Raw genomic sequence first — 24,124 nt, 5'->3', positions numbered from 1 at the left:
CACCGCCTTGGTAAGAGTGATTCTGGGAGGGACATCCCTTTCTCTGAATCTTCCCACTGACTAGAGCTAGCCGAGACACCTGCTGTTGTTTGAGGGTCAGTGTCGTGGGATGTGTACCTGCGGGGACAGTCCACCTGCTATTCTGAAGTGCATGACTTGACATAGCAACGTGTAACACCAACAGTTTTGCTGTCTGTTTTGTTATGTGCTGTTGAGAATACCCTGGCAGACGCTCCTCCCTCATTCTCTCATGGCCTCCTCTGTTCAGTTTGTGGACACTGTGACACTTTCTCTTTGCTTGCATCTCCCACCGAAAGCACATCACCACTCATGGCTGGTACCCTAGCAGTGTTCCTGGCCAGTACTGGGCATTCCTGTAAACCTTAGCATTTGGAAGGCAAAGCCGAGAAGAATGCTACAAGGCCTGGCCTGCATGCTAAATTACATAGATGATAGCTGTTCTTGGTTGTCAGCTTGACCATATCTAGAATGAACCATAATTCAGAAATGGAGTGCACACTGTGATCCAGACCTTAAGGCAAGAAGACAGCATACCTTTGGTCTGCTTCTTAAGGCTAGATAACATACGCCTTTAATCCAGACTTAAGGCGGGAAGGCAGAACTGGGCCCACACCTTCTGCCCAGAGTCTGTGTAAGGAGGAAAGAATCAGGCATCTGCCAAAACAGTTGTCTAAAGTCCAGCTTCTACAACTCACTTCCTCCTGTTTCAGAAACCCAAAGACCACTTTCCAACTTCCGTCATTAGCAAGGATGGAACAGCAGGCAGCCAGAGAGCAGAAGTGATAGTCTGGACTGAGCTCAGAAGTGCCTAGGAGCCTGGCACGGAGAACTCCGGAAGCCCGATGTTCGTTGTGAATCACTGTTCATTACAGTGACACTGCTGCCTTACTTTGACCTTCTAAAGATCCCTGATTACAGTAGACACCATCCAAAAGTATTCCCCACCACGCATGGTCATCTTTCTGTTTTGTTGCTTAAAAAATAAGAGGTAGGTGTGTGCATGTGTTCATTCAAGAACACAATGATTTGGGTACCACAAGAGAAAAGCACAGTGAATGTCTACAGTTAGAAGTCTGCTTAACCGGGCTGGAGAGGTGGTTTAGTGATTAAGAGCTCTGGCTGTTCTTCCAGAGGTCCTGAGTTCAATTCCTAGCAACCACATGATGGCTCACAACCATCTGTAATAAGATCTGGTGCCCTCTTCTGGCCTGCAGGTGCACATGCAGGTAGAACGTTGTATATATGCATAATAAATAAATCTAAAAAAAACCCCAGCTTATCTAGTGTGTGCTCAGTTTTGTTTGTTTACTATGATTCTTGGGAGTTGGAACTAGGGCCTCTAGTATGGTAGGGAAGCACTCTACCACTGAGCTGTCTCCCCAGCCATCCTTTTTGGTGGGGAGGTGGATTCATGCATTTATTTAGAACAAATAGTGTAGCCACACAATAGAATAAACTTGGTGGTTATCGGCAGTTATCACTTCTAGGAAACAGTTGTGCGTTTAAAGTGAAGATATAAGGGTTTCTTCATATGACACCCACAGCACACTCCTAGTTGACTGGATAATTAGTGAGTAAGCTGTTAGTGACACACACACACACAAATAATGTGTGAGATCGTCTGTTCTCTGAGGAACTGGGAAAGAGCTAGGACAGTGGCAGAGGGAAGGCTGTTGCCCTTCAGGCCCTCTAGCACGGCCCTCTTCACTTGCTATTGATACAGAGTCTCACTAAGTTGCCCAGGCTAGCCTTAAACTCACTCTCTTAGCCAAGCATATCTGGAATTTGGAATCCTGCTTTAACCTCTTAAAGTAGCTTGGATTTCTGGCCTGTGCCAGCACACCTGGCTGCTCTTGAGGAATTTGGAAGCTGGATGGATTTCTTGGGGTTCAGAACTTTTCAGATGTCTTGAAAGAGCATGAATGAATGCATTCATGCATATGTTTCTTGACAGCCCAGCAGGGCCTGAAGTAATGCCTCCATAGTCAAACATAACATTCCTTTAAAAAAAATCATATATATATATATTTATATTTATATATTTACTGGGAAGGATGTATAATGTAGAAGCCAGAGGTGGAGGTCAGCTATCTTCCTTACTTGCTTTCCACCTTAGGTTTTGAAACAGTCTGTCACTGAACCTAGAGCTTGCTGAATTCTAGCCAGGTAAGCCAGTGGCACCTTACTGTTCCCATCTTCCAACATTGGAGTCACAGGTGTGCCACTACCATGCCCAGCTTTTGTGGGTGTTGGGCATCTGAGCTCAGGTTCTAATGTATGAATGGTAAATGCTTTACCAACGGAACCATCTCTCCTGCACCTCCGGTTTTAGTTTTTACTTTTTTTTTTTTTTTTTTTTTTTTTTTTTATGGCTGGCATTGTCTTTATGTCTCCATTATATACATGCAGTTGCAGTACCTTCCGAGACCAGAAGAGGGAACCAGATCCTCTGGAATTGGAGTTCCAGGCAGAGCTGCTTGTTGGGTTCTGTGATAGGTTCTGGGAGCTGAACCTGAGCCCTCTGGGTTGAGTCATCACTTCAGTACCCCACTCAGAATTTCTGACTCTATTTGATACTTTCATGGTTACAGAAAAACAAAACAGCTGCAGAGTATCAGCACATGGCAGAGGCATTGGACAGAATGTTGTGGCTGCTGAGTCTTAGTTAAGACAGACTTTTTTTTTTTTTTAAATTTGGGAAGTTTGGTGGCAAACTTAGAGGGGAATATCTTAGTTTCAAGGGCTTTTTGAGTATTGCAAATAATTATGGGCTGAACTTTAAATTTTATTTTTATTAGTATGTATAAGAGAGATTGTGGGAACACAGAACACTTGTGATGGCCAGAGGACAGTGTTTAGGAGTCTGTTCTCTTGTTCTGTTGTGGGATCCAGAGATTGAATTTATGTCCTCAGGGTTGCATAGTAAGCACACCACCACCACCAACAAAAACAAACACTAAATCTACAAGAAATGGGTTGATCTTGTTACTGTTTTTGTTTGTTTTTCAGTGCTGAGGATCAAACTCAAGGCCTCCTGATGGTAGGGAAAGACTAACTCATTGCTAAACTGTATCTCTAGTCTGTAGGTCAGTTTGGTTAGAGCATAAAAAGTCTTTGCTTTGTCAAGTCCTTTAGTGTTGTACCAGTCTAGTTCTGGGGCAGGTGTACAAGAGCAATTCACGTTGTTCTAAGGTTCGCAACTTCTGTTCATCTTATCTCTTATCTCCCTAGTATTGGGATTACAGGCAGAATACCATTTTATCTGGTGTGTCCAGGCCTCATGCGTGTTAGGTGAGCATGCTACCAAACAAGTAATATCTCCACCCCTATTAGGTTTGTTTCTTAAGTGTAAGAATGTTAGTGATGATTCTTTAGGCTAGCAGTTCCCTGGGCATTTCTAGAGCTGTCTCTACATACATCTCTAGGGCTGCAAACTGACATTCTCCAGCACATTTGTCCAATATTTTCGGATCAGTAAGGCTTGACTTTCTTCTGTGGGACAATGGTTTTGTACCCTGTAAAGATTGCTTTAATATTGCCTTAATAAACTGCTGATTAGCCAGTAGCCAGGCAGGAAGTATAGACGGGGCAACGAGACAGGAGAATTCTGGGAAGAGGAAAGACTCAAGTCTGCAATTGTTGCGCAGACCAAGAGGAAGCAAGATGAGAATGCCTCACTGGTAAAAGGACCAAGCCACATCGCTAACACAGACAAGAATTACGGGTTAATGTAAGGTATAAGAGTTACTAAGAAGCCTGAGCTACTAGGCCAACCAGTTTATCGTTAATGTAGACCTCTGTTTCTTTGGGATTGAACAGCTGAGGGACTGGGTAGAACAGAAACCTCTGTCAACAGCTTTCTTTTGAGCTAGATGCGGTACACACCTGTAAATCCCAGCACTGGAGACAGGCAGAAGAGTGCCACAAGTTTGAGGCTAGACTGGTCTACATAGTGAGACCCTGTCCAATTGTTCCTCTCCCTAAAACAACAAAACTCTTATTCGGAAGTTATTTCTCAATTTCAATGCTTTCACACTTGCTGTAAGTGAATATCTGATTTTTTTTTCCAGAATGAAATATTGAATCCTTAACACTGGAAACTTTTTGTTTTGTTTTCAGAGTCCCATGGAGTCCAGAATTTGCTTGTACCAAGGATGACCTTGAGTCCCTGGTCCCCCAGCTTTCTTCCACCTCACCAGTCCTGGGACTGGAGGCACATACCTAACATACTTGTTAGCTTCTGAATAAGGTATTCAAAGTGACCAGTGGCTCCTTTCCTAAGTGACACAGTTCAGGCTCCTCAGAGAAAAAAAATGCCCTCAGGTGATGAGACCATCTGACCACCTGAATGCACCAAGTCCCCTGGGATTTGTGTTCTCAGTGGTTTTGACCGGAGCCCCTCAGTGTTTCTGGACAGGCTGCTGCAGGGTGGGCCTTGGGCCCAATACCACAAGGTCAGGCTCTGTTATGATATTTGGGGCTTGGTTTATCTCACAGAAAGCTGGCCAGCTCTTTAACCTCTTCATTTCACCCTAGATACTTCCCCAGAGGCTGGGTTTACAATGTGAGATCACTGAATAAAATGTTTTTATTTATCTTTGTTAACTCTTTAGTATAGTTTCCAAAAATTTGATGGGTAATTTTCATCCTGTAAAGGCATGCATCACCACGCCTGGCTAAACAAAGGCTTTTTAAAAAGGAAGACAGGGCTTTGCTATGTAGCCCAAGCTGGCCTTGAGCGTGCAGCAATGCCTCTGCCTCAGCAGTTCTTGAGCACTGAGATCACAGTTAGGCAGCTTTAAAAGGAGTGTTTCCAGTGCATATTAAACAACTTTGTGCACAAGCAGTGCTAGACACAAGTGTTCTAAGTTGTGTTACTTTCAAGAGTAATGACCACGAAGATAAAAGAAACCAACACGTTAAGTTAAAGGACATTTTATTTACTGACAGATTAAAACACCGTAACTCCCGCAGTACAAAGTGCACTACTGAAGCCATTACCAAGAACTGGTGTTACACACAATGTTTCGGCAATGCGACACGTGGTTTTGGCAAAGTGCTGTGCTGTCCATTCTGTATAAAACTGACCATCTGTGACCCAAATAGTATAAAATGTATAAAAACAGAAACACAGATAGTGGCTCAAGAAAACAAGCTGCCATTTATGCATAGATTGATGTACAGTATATAAACCTAACCAAAATGTCCCTTTTCAGTTTTCAAGTTGGTGAGAGAAACTGTGCCCACAAACACATCACAAAGGCACACAACACAATCTGAAATGCTTCTCTGTATCCACAGCTCACACCCTGCCTTCAGAAGGCCAATGTGTGGGCAAAGAAAGAAAAAGAAAGCCACTTCTTAAAATAACACAGGATTATTGACTAAACTTCAAAACAAAGCCACACACATACACCCGTGAGACCCCAAATGCACACATCTAACCTCCCTAAGCACTGTTTGGTTTTTACAAGTCCACCTAGAAAACAATACTACACAGGCAGGAAAGTACAGAGCCAAACTGGTCATTTAACAGAGACACCTTTCAATATCACAAGGAAACTTAGCAGTGATACACAGAACATCATCCTCATAAGCTGCTTCCTCTGAACATTAACTTCTCTCCCACATGAAGGGGGACTGTTGCCTGCAAGAGAAGACCCTCTTCCTAGAGCATCTCTGCACTTAAGCTGCTTGAATTGGTGTCACATTTCAAGAGAAACTGGCCCATGACACAGGAAACAACACTGTCGTATATACAGATTTGCTAAATAGACCAGCATTCATGTAAAATTTCAACATTATAATAAGTAGGTAGGGTTGCCATTTATAATGCATCAGACGCTGATAGCATGAAACTACCTAAGAATTTAAAACTAATAGTATCTATAGGCCTCATAAAATAAAAAGATAGCTTCAAGGCAACCATAGAAACATTTAGTAGTATCTCCCAGTACAAGGAGCAGTCTCTTAACTGTCTCTAAAATAGAAAAAGAAACTTTCCCCACTAATCTATTTAAATGCATTTAAATGTCCGTCTTCTACTTGTAGTCCTTTGTATTCCATATTCAAAATAAATGAGAATAGAGACATACCCTCCCTTGCTCTTGTTGTTTGTCTTAATAGTTTACAAAGACTGTCTGCTTCTGTGAGGGTGGAGCAAACTAGCAAAGTAATTCAGATCTCAACACAAGTGAAGACCAAACGTGTACAGACTAGGAAGCACAAAGGGCAGCGGGTTCTGAGCCCTGGCAAGTTCTCAGTAAACAGTCTCGACAGAACCAAAGACCTGACAGGACAGCAGCCATCTGCGTGGGAACTGGAGAAACAGATATTAAGTTAATGGGTTAAACTTCCTGCAATGGGAAGTAAAACTCTAATCATCATCTCTGTAGCTACTCAACCACACAAAAACAAATAGCCACAAATAAATATGGCAAGCTAAACGTCTACATATAGGCAGAATATAACTCAAGAAATAGTGATTAATATATATATGAAAGAAATAGTGATTAACAGAATACACACTCTAAAATGTTTAACGCAAACTTTGAGGAACGTGGGGTCTACTGTAAAAGTTAAAAAGCATACTCCAGATGGATGGCAGATCCACACCATGTATTCCAGACTTCCCAAGCAACGTTCTAGGCTATCACGGGTCAGAGCTCCTAAAGGAGTCTTACTCCTTTCTGTACTTTGTTTATACTGCTGGGAATGGTACTTAGGACCTTGCACATACTAGGCAGTGCTCTCTGACCAAGCCACATCCCCACTCCTTGGGGTCTTCTTGCTGCTTGTACTGTTAATGCACTGAAGTACATTGTAAACCACCAGTGGTTATTACAGCAAAATGATGATACTAATCAGTGGCTAATCGACTTATAAAATGCATTTTGGCCATGTTTCAAAAAACATTTAACAGGTTAGCACTGCTCTGTGCTATTAGACTTGGGTCTCATACACAGCAGTTGCCTAACAAAACACCTAATAACCAAGAACTTCAGTTTTTCTTCAGTTTTTACATGTGCCAATTTTAGCCATAAACTTTACATTCTCACACAAGAACCACAGTGTGCTTCCTACTGTAGGTGCTGTGGTAATCTTAAGCCTAAAGAAAAAAGTCCCAGTAATTTATCTGTTTGCTGGTTTTCAGGAATGAGGCAAAAGCACTAGGCACAGACAAGGCAAATTAAAAGTCAGTAACTGAAAGAGATGTAAATGTTCTTAAGGGATGAACAAATCTGGAGGAAAGTTGTCTTAAAAACCAAAAACTACCGCAGTTTAATACACAGATCAGTTCATGCTGGCCAAACAAATTCTCATGGCTGAACTTCCAGCTTATGAAATCAGAGGGTAGGAAAGGCTTACGTACATTTAGAAGTTTGTGTCCAGAAGACACATATAGCTGGTCTATTTTCAAGTCACCGGCATGACCTGTAACAAACATGGTGTAAAACATGCACACCTCCATAAAAACACAAATAGTAACAAGTAACTTCTCACTTTGACAAACTGTAGACTTGGCCCCTAATTACAAAACAAATAAATAAAGGGGACGTCATTATGGAAAGGGCCTAAGGATGAGGAGTCTAGATTCCTGTTCTAAGAGAGACGTCCTGGCACTACCACAGCCAGTGTAAGGAACGCCCTTTACTGTCTGACTGCAGCTCTAGAAGCGAGGCTCGCAGAGAGCACAGCTCTTCCCTAAGTCTCCCAAAGTTCCCTGCATCAGTCTGCTACAGGGATAACACTTCACAACAGTGTGTGGCTGCTTCCTTGAAATACCTCATTAACAAGTGTTTAATTAGGGCTGCAGAGGAGACAGTGAGAGCTGCTGGATTACACAGGGAATGAGATTCTCAGTAGAATGTGCTTTATGCTGTAAATGGGTTTAATTTTCCAGAAAGTTGGTTATAAGTGTGCATGGCTCATTAAAATCTATAAAACCGCTTTTAAAAATAAGTGACCAGTTAGAGGTAAGAAAATGAACTTTTCTCTACATCAAGTTGACTGGCCTATGTGAGTGGAACCCTGCATGCTGGCCTCATTAGCACCAACCCTGAAGAATCATGGCAGAAAACGTGCTGCAGCCTTCCACCACTAGGTTCAGTAGAGAGGCCCTGGAAGTTCACACCAAGTTCAGTCCTGACAGCTCTACTTCCAATTAAATGTAAGCCTCACAACGCTGTGAGTGAGGTAAGAATTACTGCTCCTGCTACGGAGGAAACAGAGGCCAAAGTGGTTAAAGATTTTGTGACGTTAAAATCTGAAAGCTCAAGAAAACCAACCCGTCAATGTTCACTGGGGCGCCGTAAACAGACGCCACCAGATCCTCCCCCCATGCTTTCCCCTGGGAGGACAGGCTCCATGTCTGAGGAGTTGCCACTGATCTTGTCCTTTCTTAAAGGCAGACAAGAGCATGAAGTTACCAAGTGCCTGGGCAAGCACTTGCTCCTGATACCTCCAAATACTGACTGCTCTGTGGGTTACCCATATCAGCTCCAGGTCTAATTTTTCCCTTTGCATACGAGACAAGTGCTTTTGTCCCTGACAGATGTACTGTCTGTACCATATTGCAGAGTCACATCTGAATCATTGAATACATTGTTCAAAGTTAATGTACCTGAATTCCACAATAGACTGCAATGACCAATCTGGGAAAAAAAAGAACCACACATACAGAATATGTCAAGTTTTCTTTCAGAAGTAAGTTCAGCCATTAATTCCATTATATCCATGGCAAAAATCACCTGTTAGTGCTCATGTCAGTGTGTAAAAACATACTATTTACAGAAAGGACTATCAAGTACTGGTCAATAAAGTATATGGCTGACCCTGAGAATAAATTTTTGCTTGCACAAAAGATTAAATAATATAAAATAAATGAAATTGATAAGATGCTGGCTAACTCATATATACCTTATTGTATTTAAAGACCATCCCAAACACTGCAACTGTATTGATATGTTTCCAAAAATATTCTGAAAAGTTTTTTTTTTTTAAAGAAACTGTCAGGAGCAAGGCATTATGTGATACACAGCACAAAAATCTGGTTGTGATAGTGTCTAGACACTGACACACTAGGTGATTGGTCTTCAGTTGACTAGAAGGAGAAACATCTCATTATATGCATACATCCACATACATAGGCACAAACCCAGGAAACCAACCAGAACTCAGCGTCCTCAGTAATTGTACTGGCGTGGGCAGGGCTGGTGAACTACCCAGCCACCATGCTTCATTTGTCGAGTGTGGCAATCCCTGGTAAGGTTTTGGCGACGAAGGCCATTTCTGTTCAGAGACTGTCTTTCACTTTGTCCCTTTATCCACTGGGAAGGGCGGAAGCTCTTAGGTTGTTCCAGAAACGTTGCCTGAGCAGCGAGGGCGGTGACACAGCAGTGAATGTGTTCCTCCATGTCACTCTGGGCTCCCATCCTGAAACAGACCAGAGTGGGGTGTCAGCGACAGACTAGGGAAAAGACTGCTCTCTGAGGAACTAGTTCTACATTTGTCTCACTTAGTTTCTCCTGGCTGATGGACAGGACTATATTCTGGGACTGTATCTGCTGATGTTGTTAAAAGGGAGAAACCAACTATTTTTTGAAGTGGTGTCTTGTTGTTATTGAGCCCAGGCCCCTCTAATTCACAGTGCTCCTGCTTCAGCCTCCCAGGTTTTGAAATTACAAATGTGTGTCATAACTCCCAGGTGAAAAGAACTTTTAATAGGAATGTAGCATATAATCCAGAGATGGCCAAATGTGTTTCATACTCGGAATGAATTTAATATGGTTCTCCAGGAGGAGAACTGATGTCTACTGAGCATCTGCAATTCTGTCTGTTTAGTTTCCTAAGACAGAACCACATGTAGCTCAGGATGGCCTTAAATTTGTCTGGCTTTGAATTACTGATCTTCCTGCCTCAGTTTCCCAAGTGCTGGAATTACAGTGTGAGCCACCACAGCCAGCTTTTACCTGTTTTAAAGATACTATCTATTTCAGCTTTACTGTAATATTAAAAATATTTTAATTCTCAAATTTGACTGATGAAAAAACATTTACATCAACAGCACCTTCCCAGATGATTTCTGTCTACAAGTAAAATGGCCTAGGTAGCATATGAATCTATTTCATAGAGATATATAAAGAACATTCCTCCAACATGACATCCCCGAGGTAAAAGATCAATGCCTATTACGTGCGTCAGTTTTTTATTTATACCACAGGAGGGCATATTTTGGAATGGCATTTACATGAATGTTTCAAGACCCTTATAAAAACACATATATTGAAACATGGTTGTATACAATATGTACTTTTTTTTTTTTTTTGGTTTTTCGAGACAGGGTTTCTCTGTGGTTTTGGAGCCTGTCCTGGAACTAGCTCTTGTAGACCAGGCTGGTCTTGAACTCACAGAGATCCGCCTGCCTCTGCCTCCCAAGTGCTGGGATTAAAGGCATGCGCCACCACCGCCCGGCTCAGTATGTATTTTCTATACTAAAAGCCAATCAAGTCAAATCAGTTAAACTATATTAACACATAGCAAAGTTTTAATTTTCTGCAGTGCTGATCTCAGGCCTCTTACAGTCAGCAAGTGTTTAACAGGCCTGCTATCTTCCCAGCACAACTGTGAGGATTCGGATAAGCTGTCTAGCTCAGACTAGTTTCAAGCTTCCCGCAGGGGTGGTAGACAGGAATGACCTTGAACTTCTGACCCTCTCACCTCTACCTCTCCAGGGCTGGGTTTACTGAACCAGGTTTTCTGGTGCACCGGACAAGTACTCTACAGTAAACTGAGCTATATCCCAGTCTGAGTTTTAAGACTTTTACCAGTTATTTTATTCAGGAAAGGCAGGTACATATTTTGCCTAAAATGGTGGGAGGAAACTATGGTCATACACACACAGACCTGTAACAGACCTCGTTAAGAAATTAACAGGGGTGGGTGGTGGTGTAGCTCAGTGGTAGGTAGAGCGCTTGTCTAATATGTACAAGGCTTGATCCCTAGCAGTAAGGAAAAACAAAAGAAAAAAAAACAAATAGAAGCTAAAATAAAAGGTTTTTTTTTTTCCAGAAGGCAGGCATTTGGGTTCCTCATCTCCCTGCTCAGACTAATAATACAGATCAGATCATATGGTCTCAAAGTGAACATACTTACTCTGTGCCCATGAGTCTTATAAGCAGCTTTTCCTGGCCCTACAAATGTTAAATGGTCAACTATTAAATTACTAGTAAGACTTAAAATGCCATTTTAATTTTACTACTAGGACAAGGTCATTTTTTAAATTAAGATTGATTTACTATGGGCAATTAAAGACATTACTGAAAATCATGATTGCTCATAAACCTTCACAAACAATATATATAAAGGCTAAGATGCAATAAAATGTACACTCTAAAGCCATTATAACTACTCAGCTTCATACTCATGCGGTTTATAGTAATATCCCTGAGAACAGACAGAATGGAAGTAGTATGTTTGAAAAACAAGGTTTATTACTTGCTCGGAAAGCACAGACTGTTTACTACATAAATAGTCTTGCCATTTTGATAACACCTGATTCTACCTTTATTTAGAAATACACATATACACACATCCTTTTTGAGACAGGAATCTCACAATGTATTCCAAGCTATCCTTAAACTAGTGAACCTCCAGCCTCACCCTCCTAAATGCTGTAAGTATGTACTACCATGGCTGGCCTTTGATAATTCATTTATGAAGAGTATCTGTTGATCCTACATGTCAATACATATACAGGCATGCAAATCCAGCCTCTTGTGGCATCAGGTAGCAAACAACCCTAAATTCCATGCTCAGATGCTGGTTTGGATAAAGTTGAAATACTCTAGAGCTAGGCTCTTAAGAGGAAGATTAATGCATGATTTGCTAAGAAGATAAAGTGAAAATTTGCTGAAATATGATAATGGGTATCATGTCTAATAAAATAGTGAAGAGCATGCCCACATTTAGGTTCAACGTGGAGGTGAACATGACTAAAATGAGCCTGTGTCATAGAAACAATCTTGGGTACACCTAGGGTGTTCATAGGATTTATCTGTGGGTTATGAGGGATGCCATTTCAAAGTTCTACATACTTAAATTTTTGGCAATATATGCTATAACATTACTTTGCAAAACTGCCAGTTAGACACATACAAGTATCAAATGCCAGGAAATAAATTTAAAGTGAACATTTGTTAATCATGTTAGATTCTTTTTTTTGAGATTATTTTTTTTTTAGATTTTACTTATTTCAATTTTATGTGTATGACTGTTTTGCTTGCATGTAAATAAATCTGTGCACCATGTGCCTGCAATATCCACAGAAGCCAGAAGATGGTGTCATCCCTAGGGCTTGGAGTTACAGTTATGAGCTGCCATATGAATGCTGGAAATTGAATTTGGGTCATCTAAAAGAGCAGCCAGTGCTCTTAATAAGTGCGCCATCTCTCTAGCCCCTAGTCATGTTAAATTCTTGAGTGGACTGATCAGATACAATCAAAATGAACAGGGAAGAATTCTTAAGAACTGAAGAAAATTGCTCACAGCACAGTAAAGCAGTTAAAGCACCACCACCTTCAAATAAGTTGTAGTTTACATGTTGTTAGGATGCTGAAAACGTAACTCTCAAAAAGTGCCACATGAAGTCCCAGTGTATGCCTGATATTACATAACCGTATAAAAACATGATTTTTTGTTTGGTACAAGTAAGGGGGAATATATTTAGCCTTGCTAAAGTACATCTATTGTATTGAGACTTGGAGGGCAGCAACTCTGGAAATGGGTTAGGGTTTTACTCCATAGATGGGAAACAAGTTAGTGTAGGAGGTCCTTCTGTATTTATGTTGCTTTCATTGGTGAATAAAGAAAACTGCCTTGGCCTTTTGATAGGGTCAAGCACTTAGGTAGGCGGAGTAGACAGAACAGAATGCTGGGAAGAAAGGCAGTGTGGCAGATGCCATGATTCTCCTGCCTGAGACTGATGCTGGTTAGAATCTTTTCTGGTAAGCCACGACCACGTGGTGAACACAGATTAATAGAAATGGGTTAGATCAAGATGTAAGAGTTGGCCAATAAGAAATTAGAGCTAATGGCCAGGCAGTAATTTAATACAATTTCTGTGTGATTATTTCAGGGGTTAAGCTATCCGGGTGGCCAGGAATTGGGCAGGACAAAAAGCAGGCCCACTTCTCCATACAACAAGTTATATACAGTGGGCCAGTGGAGTCGTGGCCTCAGCTATCCAAAAGGAGCCCTCTGGGTGACAGTGAAGCACCCAGAGGTGTGAGTCAGTGGCAACACTCACAGTGCAGTTTCCAGTACAGGGCATAGTCTACTGGCAGGCATGACTGGCTGGCCAGACTAAGCAGATGAGGTGGAGAGGAGGGCTTGGTTTGGTAAGTGAGAATGTCTCCAATGTACTGCTGGGAATGCTCTCTTGACGAAGGCCACTTGTGACACACTGAACTTTACAGACTTATTTTCCCTGAGCTTGCTGGGTCCTCATCCCTGCCATCTTGGACTGCCACAGAACAGAATATCGCGCAGTGTGAAATCTGAGAACAGCCCTTCCTTGGAACAAATATTTGGATTTTCTAGGTTAAGCACCATTTAAAGTGATTTAGCTAAGATACTGAAGAAAGTAAATTTAAGACATTTTAGGTGGATTTGATACCCTAGATAATCAAGCCTACAATATGCCAGAATTATATTCTAATATACTTATCAGGAACACTAGTCTTTATTTCCCTTCAGTAGCATAATTCTGTAAGTGACATAGCTTTCTATTATACAACGGAGTCATGCAGCAATTATAGCCCTGACCATGCTACTTAAGTACATCTCTACCACAGTCACGCTTCTATCTTCTAAAGCCTTGGCTTTGTACTGTGTAGCAGAGACTAAGGTGCTTGCAGCATACCTGGGGCTGCTGGGGTTGTAGTCATCGTTGACACAGCTGGCCTCACTGAGCCCGGGACAGGAACTGTGTACAGCGTAGACAGACATGCTGGGATGTTCAATGAGAAGGTTTTCCATAGGACTCGTCTCCACCTTGACAGCGGTTAATCCTCCTGCTGTAAAACACGGGGGAGGGGTGATGAACCAGCTCTCCTCCATGGGGCAGGACTCAAACTGGAGGAAGCAGGAATCACTGGTGTCAGCCAAACACTCCAGAGATGCAGGTAAACAGGAGAAGACTGACGTGTGCTCTGTTGGAGACTCTTCGCTGATGTCATCATCTTCCTCCTCCTCTTCCTCTGCTGAGAAGCCAGTGCACGTGTCTAGATTGTGATCCACATTGCACAGGGGAGGGGAGCAGTCAGTTGTGGAGCCATCCATCCAGTTCACGACAGAACAAAGGACAACATGTTAACAGATGCTCACAAAGGAAGTTTTGCTTGTAACAATTTATAAATTAATTTCCAACCCGTCTGTGTATAGTAATACTGGCATTAAGGAATGGCTTTAGGATCTTCTGTTCTGGCAAATAAATTATGAGCCCCATGGGTTCCTGTTGCTCATATGAGGGTTTCCCATTGAAGGGCCTCTGCTTGGATCAGGCTTTAAGAGTTGCAAAACTGGAAAGCCTGACATCAGTCGGTTTCACTGACTGGATTGTCTGGCACAAAATGTTTCCTAAAAGTTTCTAGAGCTGTCCTTATTTACTTTTAAACCTTAAAGATTACATCCAGGAGCTCACATTTTCTGTGCATATATGTATACATTCGTGTTTGTGCACAAGATGGTGTGTGTGGGGGTGTGTGGAGAGAAGCACCCTACTAAGCCACACATGTGCACCCGCAGCCCCAGGAGTTTTCTGGTTTGAGCCAGGTGTGGTGGGATGTGCCTACGATTGTAATGCTTGGGAAATGAAGGCAGGGATCAGGAGGCTATCCTTAGCGACAGGGCTTGCTGGCTGCCATTTGTGCTGTGATGGTCGGCTGTTGAGTATACCTTACCTATGAAGTCAACAAGGATCCATTCGTCATCTTCTTTCTCACTAAATTCTGGCTCTTGGTTGGGAGAAGAAGTGACTTCACCCACAAACATTTTGTTCAGTCTCTGAAACATCATTAAAGCAAGATTGAGACTTTGGCTGGGTATCTATCTTTATAGCTGAGATCTCAGAAGTCTCTCTTGAGCGGGCCTGATGGCAGAGATGGGAAATAAAGTGCAGTTTCTTCAGCTCAGGTGAAGAACAAGAACAGTCCTCATCTCTAAAATACAACAGAAAAAGGTTATTTTTATTTGTTGTGAGGTCAGAGGTTGGCTTTGACCCCCAATCCTCTTTTCCTTCCACCACAATTCCAAGCCCTCATCTTCTCCACCTCACTATTCTGCTGTTTTGTATTCTTTATATATGACTTTAAGTAAGCCTCATATTTGAAATCTATAGGGACAGCATAGTTTAGCTTTTGAAACAATTCCTATTACTCACAGCGGAAATTTACACTGTAGAAATGCAACTTCAAGAGCCAGGCCTGCCAACACTATGTCTGTGGGGTGGTTCAGTGGAGACATGGGACTCGGGTCCTGGGTTCCCTGTCACTTTACAACTCAGGAAGATGGGGCTGGAGAGACAGATGTGGTTAAGATCACATGTTTTTGCAGACCAGTCCCCAGCACCCACATGGTGGTTCACAACAGATAATTTGAATGGAAATGTTCCCATAGGCTTATAGGGACTGGCATTACCGGGAGCTGTGGCCTTATTGGTAGAAGTGTATCCTGGGATGGGGAGTGTCTTTGTTTCTGAAGCTCAAGTTAGACCTAGTGTAGCTCTCTTTTCCTGATGCCTGTGGATGCTGATGTGGAACTCTTAGCTACCTCTCCATCACCATGTTCACCTGCATGCCACGTTTCTCATCATGACAATGGACGGAACCTCTGAACTGTAAGCCGCCGCCTCAGTTAAATGTTTTCCTGTGTAAGAGTTGTGTGGTCAGCCAGGCAGTGATGGCTTATGCCTTTAATCCCAGCACTTGGGAGGCAGAGGCAGGCAGATCTCTCTGAATTTGAGGCCAGCCTGGTCTACAGAGTAAGTACCAGGACAGGCTGCAACCATCTATAACTCCAATTCCAGGGGATCTGACACCCTCTTCTGACCTCAGAGTGCACCAGGCATGTACACAGTACATATACATACATGCAGGCAAAATACTTACACATGTAAAATAAATAAATCTTTTAAAGTATCTAAAGAAACTTAGGAAGATGAGCCAGCGAGATAGCTCTAAGGCTAGTGATGTCAGTTTGATGCCTAGAGTCGTCATGGTAGAAGAAAAGCAACAAGTTATCCTCAGACCTCCACACGTGCCACACACACATTTAAAAGAGAAGACTTGGGAGTTCATACAATTCTAGCTGATTAAGGCTCCCACCTCAGGTAGCTCTGGTGAGTTCTAAATGAGGAAACCCAGCCAGTTTTATCTAAGCATAGAATTGCAGGTGTAAGTGCCCGTTTCTACTTGGCTGCCTGATAGCACAGTAAATGGGGAACACAACAACTAGAATTTTTCCTCAAGAATATCTTTTTTTTTTTTTTTTTTTTTTGCTGCCTCCTATCCACTCTGATGCCACTCAGTCCCTTATCCAAACTACCAGCAAGTTCTGTGGACTCTGGCTATACAAAAAGTCTTAATCTACTTGATGTTCTTGATTGCTTTCATTCTACTTCAGGCGAACATTCTCGCTGATCTACTCTTGTTAAGTGAGATTATACAGGCAGTATGCATCACAAGAGTCCTGATATAAAGTTCTTCGGATAGGTCAACTGTTCTACAAATATGTAGTGAGCACCTACTATGTGTAAGGCGTAGTAGTGCTAAGCACAAGGCAATCAGCAGTGAACAAGAGCCACACAGGAAGTGAAACAACACAATCACTGATGTAGCAAGAAGAATCACCAGATGGTCCTCAGAGCTCCCTGGTGCAGCTCTCAGTAACCTTAGGTACAGCTGGTGAGACCTGTACTGGACAAGGGAAGACAGAACACTGGGAGCCTACAAAGTGAGAGGATGGCGTTGTGCAGATGGCTTAACATCTAGACTGGGTCAAAGAAACAAGCTAGGGACCAAGCAGGACCAGATCCTGCAGGACCTTATAGGGGAGACATGAAGAGAAACCCAGGTACGGAAATACTGTCTGTGACCCCAGCACTTGACAGACTGACAAAAGGATCAGTATTTTTGGCCAGTTTGGGGTACATAGTGGAATCCTGGTTTTTTTACAAATAAATAAAAGGGGTGTGGTCAGGAAGACCCAGATTTCTGGGTAAGTTGAGTCATAGTGGAAACGTTTAGAGGGCGGGGACACCATACAGAGTACAGGATTTGTGCTACCACTGTCCTGAGTTAGGGGCCCATGGTGGCACATATGAGATGTTAGGGCGGAATACACGTTTAGGAGTGTGGGTTCAGCTGGGAGTGCAAATTTACGATTATCCAGGTTGGTTTGGAACTCATAGTGATCTTCCTGTATCAGCTAGGGTTACATACATGAGACACATGCCCAGCTCACTCTCAAAACCGTCTTCCCTTAAGAGTAGCTGCATTGTGCTAACACACCTGGGCATTCTCTGGGTACAGAGATGACTGGTCCAACTGTTGAGCATACAAGGGTAAAACATCTCAAACAAATGACATCAAGACATTCTGCGGTTGTAAGGCATCATCCTCAGCCATTAATTATTAAAATGGGTAAACAGGAAATGTCACTTGCATAACCAGTTTTTTGAAACCTTCTGGGAAACAGCATGGTCAGATCATGAGGGCTCCGTGCTAATGGGAGAATTTAAGAGACCTGTGCACTGTGCAGTCTGCCTGAAACAGGAGGACAAATCATTAGGAGGGGTGTGTATGTAAAGGGTTTTGAGCATGTAAGAAAGGGAATAAAGATACATTTTCAAGCTTCCCCCAGTTTCTCCCAGGTTATGAGGGCAGATCCCAGCCCCAGCCCAGCTGTACTGAAGCTTAGAGAGCTTCACCACTGTCTGAGGATAAGGCTCTGCCCTCATTAGCGGGAGCTGCTGTGGGGTGGGGAGATCCTCACAGGGGACTTCTTCAGTCACTGAGCCTGAGCGAGAACTGGAACTCAGGCCATATCAGTGGCTGCAAGCCACAAAATGTGGCTGGGTCAAGGCTACTGGGACAGCTATAGCTGCAAACTGCCCTCTTTGGCTGCAGGCAAACCCAGAGAGGCTGGCTATGCCTGTACTGTCTGGGTCACCGACAGGATGCTTCTGAAGATCGCTGGGAGACCCACAGGTCATCTGTGTTTACAGTTAGGAGTCACATCTCTCTGCAAGGACAGCAGTGGGGAGGACAGAACATCTGGGGCTCTGAGAAGTACTCAGAATGGAGTCTTGGGAGGAGGTGGAGGTGCTAGCCTAGAAACCAGCAGGGCAAGCTCTGGCACTACCATGGGTGGCTGCAACTGTGTGAACCAACCCTTGTGAGCTTCAGTCTCACTGAGAAAAATAGGAGGAATGGACAGCAGAGTCCACAGCTAGTACAGTCATGGGTAAGGATGGTCTAAATAGAGGCTTCTGGCCCTAATTTCTGTAGGGTTGCCAGGGACAACCAGGTGCTAGAGAATCGAACCTGTATACCAAACTCTATCACGGCTGCCACCAAATGCATCAGATAAACCATCCCATGTATTTTACTTCTGTTAACAAGATGCTGAATTTTAACTTTTAAAACTGTTCTGTTGGGTTAAAAATATTTTTAAATTTTGGAGTTTTTTTTTTTTTCTTTTCAAGACAGGGTTGCAGTATATAGCTCTGGCTGTCCTGGAATTCATTATGTAGACTAAACTGGCCTTGAACTCACAGAGATCTGCCTGCCTCTGCCTTCTGAGGCTGGGATTAAAGGTGTGCACCATCACTGCCTGGCTTAATAAACTACTCTTAAAGCAAAAATCCTAAATATGGTTTAAATATTTCCAGTGAGGACTTTGCATCTGATTATGCCACTCATATAAGGCATATACTGGAATGTACTTGAAACATTTCTGTACTGAAAACATTAAATATCTCAATTTTACATCAATTACATGTTAGTGTAATGATGTTTTGATAGTTATGGTTAAATAACTTGTGCTAATAAAATTAATTTCATTTCCCCTTAATTTTAAATATATCTACTAGAAAATTTAAAGCACCCACATAGGACAGTGTTGTAAAAAATTTCCTAGGGGCTAAAGAGTTAGGTAGTGTATGCTGCCTCCCAATAGAGAGTGATTCCCACCACTGGCATCAGGTGACTGACGCCAGCCCCAGACGGTCCTATGCCCTCTTCTGGCCTCTGCGGGTACTGCATGCATGCTCCCTGTCTCCAGCAGTGTGTGCGATTAACAAAACAAATCATTACCACCCATCCTCCCACTAACGACCCAGAGACTGTCCCTCCAGAATAGTCACTATTCCTTTTAACCTCAGCACCTACCCAGAGATGTCAGCTTCAGAGGAGAGCAGGTTCTGTGTGGAGACAGAAAAACCAGGGCTTCCCACTTTCCCCATACGGCTAGCGACACATTCAGAACCCTGCAGCAGTAGAAACTACGGTAGTTCCCGAGAAAACAAGAATCCCAAGAGGACAGATTGACAGATACAGCTGTGGAATTTAGCAGAGGCCGAGAAGCCGAGGACGCAGCCTGCTGGCCTGGGGCACTTGAAGCCCCAGTAGGGAAAAGAAATGATCTGGGCCCAGTATCTATCAAGGCAGATTCACCCATTACTGCTCGCTTGCTTTAAAATACCTCCACCTTCATTACAAAAATGGTATCTTTTTAAAAATAGGATGAACCAAACCACATTAAGAAGTTGAGAGGGGTGGATTCTATTCCACCTTGTTCAATCATTGTTACATCTGGCGCATTTTCTTTTAGATTTTTTGATAGGCATGATTTAAAAAAAAACAAGTCATCTTTGCTTTGTCTTTCAAGACAGGATTTCTCTGTGTTAACAACCCTAGCTATCCTGCCTCTGCCTCCTGAGTACTGGGATTAAAGATGTGCCACCAGCTCCCGGCAATCACTATCTTTTTAATTTAACTTTTTTTTCTGTTTTTCACATCTTATGAGTAGAAAGTTTTGGGCAGAGAAAGTGACTGAGTTTGCTTGTGGGTAAGAATATTTTTTGAGAACCTACAGTGGAGCTGCTAGCCTGTGAGGTCATGCAGGCTCTGGGGAAGAGTGTGGCCTAACTGCTGGTCTGAAACTCGGTTCTTCTGCTACACTGTGTGGGGATTGTGTTTAGACGCCTCTTGCTGCTTGGAACTTCACAGCAACTGCCTGGTGCCTAGCAGGCAGGCTCACAGGGAAACTAAGCAGGCTAGTTAGCATCTTTAGGTCTGGAGTTTTTTCCTCTAAAGACCCATATATATGCAAGACCTACACTAGTTAACTAGAATCACAGTTTGCAGAATGTTTTATGGTATGTGACAGACAGTTGAGATATTTATTTCTTTGTCCTGTGATGAAGAAACTGAGGCCCAGAAATGAAAATAACTTGCTCAAAAGCAAGAAAGCCGGTATCTAGGGGCAGCAGGAGGGTGGGATTCTTCTAACCTGGTGCCTTGCGTCCCTTCCCCCACCACATGATCGAGTTCCTTCCAGCCTAAAAACTTCAGAGACTAGCACTTTTCAGTTATTTTGGCTGCCAGCAGGCGGCTCCAAAAACACAACAACAAAAGCCCCCACAACTTTGATGGGTGCAGTTGTGGCTCCTTGGCAGTTCTGAAATACCAGCTGACTAAACATATCATGGAAAAGCATCCATAAAACCATTTCTCTGGGTCAGCAGGATAACTCAACAAGTAATGTCTGGCTGTCGAGCCTGATGGCCTGAACTGATCCTCAGAGTCTACACGGTAGCAGGAGAGAGCTTACCAGTTCAGAAAAACAAAGATGCTAGCATAAGCGTTTGCTCTTTTGGTCTGAGAAAGGGTTGGCTTCCAACTACAGGCTGGGCTGGCCTTGAACTCTTGATTCTCAAACCTCTACCTTCCTAGTACTGGAATTACAGGCGTGAGCCACCAAGCCTTGGCTTTGGTTCAAGTAATTTAAAAGTCAATTTTGAACTGCAAAAACAACAGACAAAAGCCAAAAACAAGCCAAGAAAGTTGTCTCAGCTCCTTCCACCTCTACTCTGTCTATTCAGCTAATTTACAAGGGGATTACTCCCCTGTGGGCTCACCCCTCCTGTCCTGAGGACTGAAGAGAGTGAGAGGAAAGCAGTTAGGCTGGGAAGTCACTGCTTGCTAGGCTTGACTTTTGAAAGCAGCCCTTCTCAAGAGACATACACCAGGAAGCAGAAAAGAATAAAAGACTGCATGAGAAAACAAAAGACACCTTGATCACAAAAATTAGGCTATGGTTTCTAGCAGGGCCTTTGAAAATTAGTTTCTAATGATAGCTATGGAGGCTGGAAAGGCTGCCAGGTGTTTTCCACACCTGTCAGTGATAAGCATTACAGTCACCAAGCATGCGATTTCAAGATCCTGGACATCTGTAACGATGTCGGTTCAAAGATGCAGAAGTCGCAGTCCTCTCTCAACTACTAAGCATTCTGAAAGGGCTCTTGCAGGCAGGGCCGCCTTGGTCCTCAGGGGTTACAGGTGGAGAGCGGGTCCCCCTTAACCTGCTCTGAACTTACGCACGGAGTAGACACACGGTGGAAATAGAAGCAAAAGGGAGGAACTGCACGTGAACTCCCTGTGCAAAGAGTAAACACCCTTTCCTTTTCATGGGCCATAAAAATTACTTCATCTCCCCGCGCCTCCAAGTTTCCTCCGTTTAAAGTGAGCACAGCTGGCCTCACAGGGCGGCTGCGACGGTCCGAGACCAAGCGTCGGGAGCCCGCGGCCGTCCCCGGCACCCGCCAAGCGCCAGGAGCCACACGGATCTGGACGGAGCGACGGGAGGTGCGCTCCGCGGGTGCAGTGCGGGTCAGCGGGGGTCACGGAGCGGGCCAGCCGGCACCCGCAGGTCCGGGCAAGGAGAGCGGGCCAGGAGGGGGCCCCAACCGCCGCCCGCCCTCCCGCACTTACGTGAGCCGAGCGACGCTGAGGTAGCGGCGGGCCGGCCCCGGTGCTGCGGTCGTGCCCTGGCGGCCGCCGGCCCGTCCGGGTCCTTTTGTTGTTGTGCAGCTCTGGGAACAGCTGATCGCTGCCCCGGCCCCGCCCCGAGCCGCGCCAGCCCCGGGCCGACCAATGGGAACAGCGGCAAGAGGTTGTCACTAACGCACGTGACCTGGCAGGCGGCCCGTGGCGCGCCCGGGGCTCAGACAAGTCCGGGCAACAAAGCGGTAGCCGGAGCGAGCGCTCTGGGGGCGAGTGGGAGGAGGGGAGAGTACGGGGCCGGGGACTGGCCGGGATGGGAGCCGGCGAGAGCCAGGGCCCGGGGGGTGCCGAGGAGCGAGCCCGACCCGCACAGCCGCCGTGCTGAGCGTGGGCACAGCCACGCAGAGCCCCTTTTCTCGGAGGGTGGGGGCTTGGGGATACCAGCTGCTCGTCTGGCTGGTGTAGACGACGTAAACCTGTAGCCATGGTGCTGAAGGCAAACCCACCCCTGGGCAGTCCTCGAAGTCTGTGCCACATAGGTGGGATGCGAACGGCCCACTCATTCCCCTTAGTAAGAGAAGAAGCCAGGGCCTTTTCTGTTTTAGGAACTTCAACGGGCAGAGAGCATGGTCTTGCCCACGGGCAAGGCAAAGCCAGGCAGAGGAGGCCCTCAGTCGAGGCCTTAGCTTCCGAAAAGAGGAACCCTGAGTGGAGAATTAGCTCTGTTTATTCCCAGGGACCTGCATCAAAACGCTCATATGACCCGAAGAGGTTATGACCCGTTTTGTTTATGTGCCTGAAAACTGTAGAGATTCCCATGAGACCTACGAACTCAGCAGCTGCTTATAGTGAGAGGGAAATGAGACACTGCCCCTAGGAAGGGTTTCCAGAGCTCTACTGCACATACATAGGTGGGCTACCCGGCAGCAGCACGAGTCACGATGTTGATGCCCATCACTTGTGTGCATTCTGTCACTGGAGAGAGCTCAGGCGGCCTCTCTAAGGGAGTAGGAGCTAGACCAGCAATTCTCAGCTGTGACTCTCAACCCCTTTGGGAGTCAAACAACCCTTTCACGGGTTGCTTAAGACCGCTGGAAAACACAGACATTTACGATATGATTCATAACAGTAGCAAAATTACAGTTATGAAGTAGCAGCGAAAATAATTTTATGGTTGGGAGCCACCACAACATGAGGAACTGCGTTGAAGGGTCAAAGCATTAAGAAAGTTGAGAGCCCCTGAGTTATACAGGTCCCTGAGGGGGAAACAAAGAAACGGGCTGTAGATAAAGATGGCAGATGTCTGGCTTCTTCCTAATCTTTTGACCTGAGACGAAGACCTTGTGTGTTTTTTCTCCTGCCAGTAGAGCGTCCCTTCTCAGTGATGGGTTCAGGCTGCTCAGGTATGCTCAAGGCTGGTCCTGACCGTGTTTACCTGACGCTGTGGGCTCATCAGCTCTTCTTTGTCTAATTTACCAAGCCAAAATTAGAGGAGGGGACCCATTCCTGGCCACCAAGAACACTTAAAACACCCCACCTTCCCATGGGAAATGGATTATCTCCAGTTTCCCTCTGCTCTGCAGGGAGTCAGGGAATTGTCTGGCACTCAGGTACTGATCAGTAAGTGCTGGCCATTTGACCTTACAAGCTTCAAGGGTATAGTCTCTGCACAGTCTGTATTTTGGATATTGGTAAATCAGGCTATTTGCTTTCAATGCTGTTGATGTGTTAGGAGCCCCACCTTCTCGTTTCCCTTTAAGAAACCATCTAGAGATCATCTCCTATTTAAAACCAGAATTTACTAACAATTATAAATGTCTAGCTTTGTTTTTTATCAGAAAGACTTATTACCTTGTCCATCTTAATAAGTTTGTTACCCTAAAAGCAATGTGTCAGAGTGTACAGTACCTTATCGTGACAGAGTAAACTTGAGGTATATGATTCTTCCAGAGATAGTCCAGAACATCTGCAGCACACGGTGTAATCTGTCTTCCACCCCGTACACACACACACACACACACACACACACACACACACAC

General features: G+C 44.2%; 2 protein-coding genes across 3 annotated transcripts in view; one reads left to right on the top strand and one right to left on the bottom strand.

The window, feature by feature from the left end:
* Ndufaf6 (NADH:ubiquinone oxidoreductase complex assembly factor 6) overlaps positions 1-24,124 on the top strand; it is a 132,761-nt gene that overhangs the window by 10,658 nt on the left and 97,979 nt on the right. The gene's annotated exons all lie outside the window — the stretch shown is intronic.
* Positions 4,941-22,164, bottom strand: Tp53inp1 (tumor protein p53 inducible nuclear protein 1). 2 transcript variants are annotated; one of them, XM_041656939.1, is made up of 5 exons: positions 22,074-22,164; positions 14,982-15,239; positions 13,943-14,303; positions 11,176-11,213; positions 9,324-9,456 (listed from the first exon to the last, which is right to left on the bottom strand). In XM_041656939.1, exons 2-4 carry the CDS (start codon positions 15,094-15,096, stop codon positions 11,192-11,194), a joined length of 498 nt encoding a protein of 165 aa, XP_041512873.1. In that variant the 5' UTR covers positions 15,097-15,239; positions 22,074-22,164; the 3' UTR covers positions 9,324-9,456; positions 11,176-11,191. The 2 variants fall into 2 exon arrangements, with proteins under 2 accessions (XP_041512872.1, XP_041512873.1); XM_041656938.1 differs by lacking the exon at positions 11,176-11,213 and having other exon boundaries at positions 4,941-9,456.

The sequence above is a fragment of the Microtus oregoni genome, unplaced genomic scaffold (genome assembly GCF_018167655.1).
Source record: "Microtus oregoni isolate MIOR12 unplaced genomic scaffold, Mior012 000008F_ref0000371, whole genome shotgun sequence".
Lineage (NCBI taxonomy): Eukaryota > Metazoa > Chordata > Mammalia > Rodentia > Cricetidae > Microtus > Microtus oregoni.
Note: the sequence above shows the minus strand (reverse complement) of the source record. Positions and strands in the feature narration are given on the sequence as shown.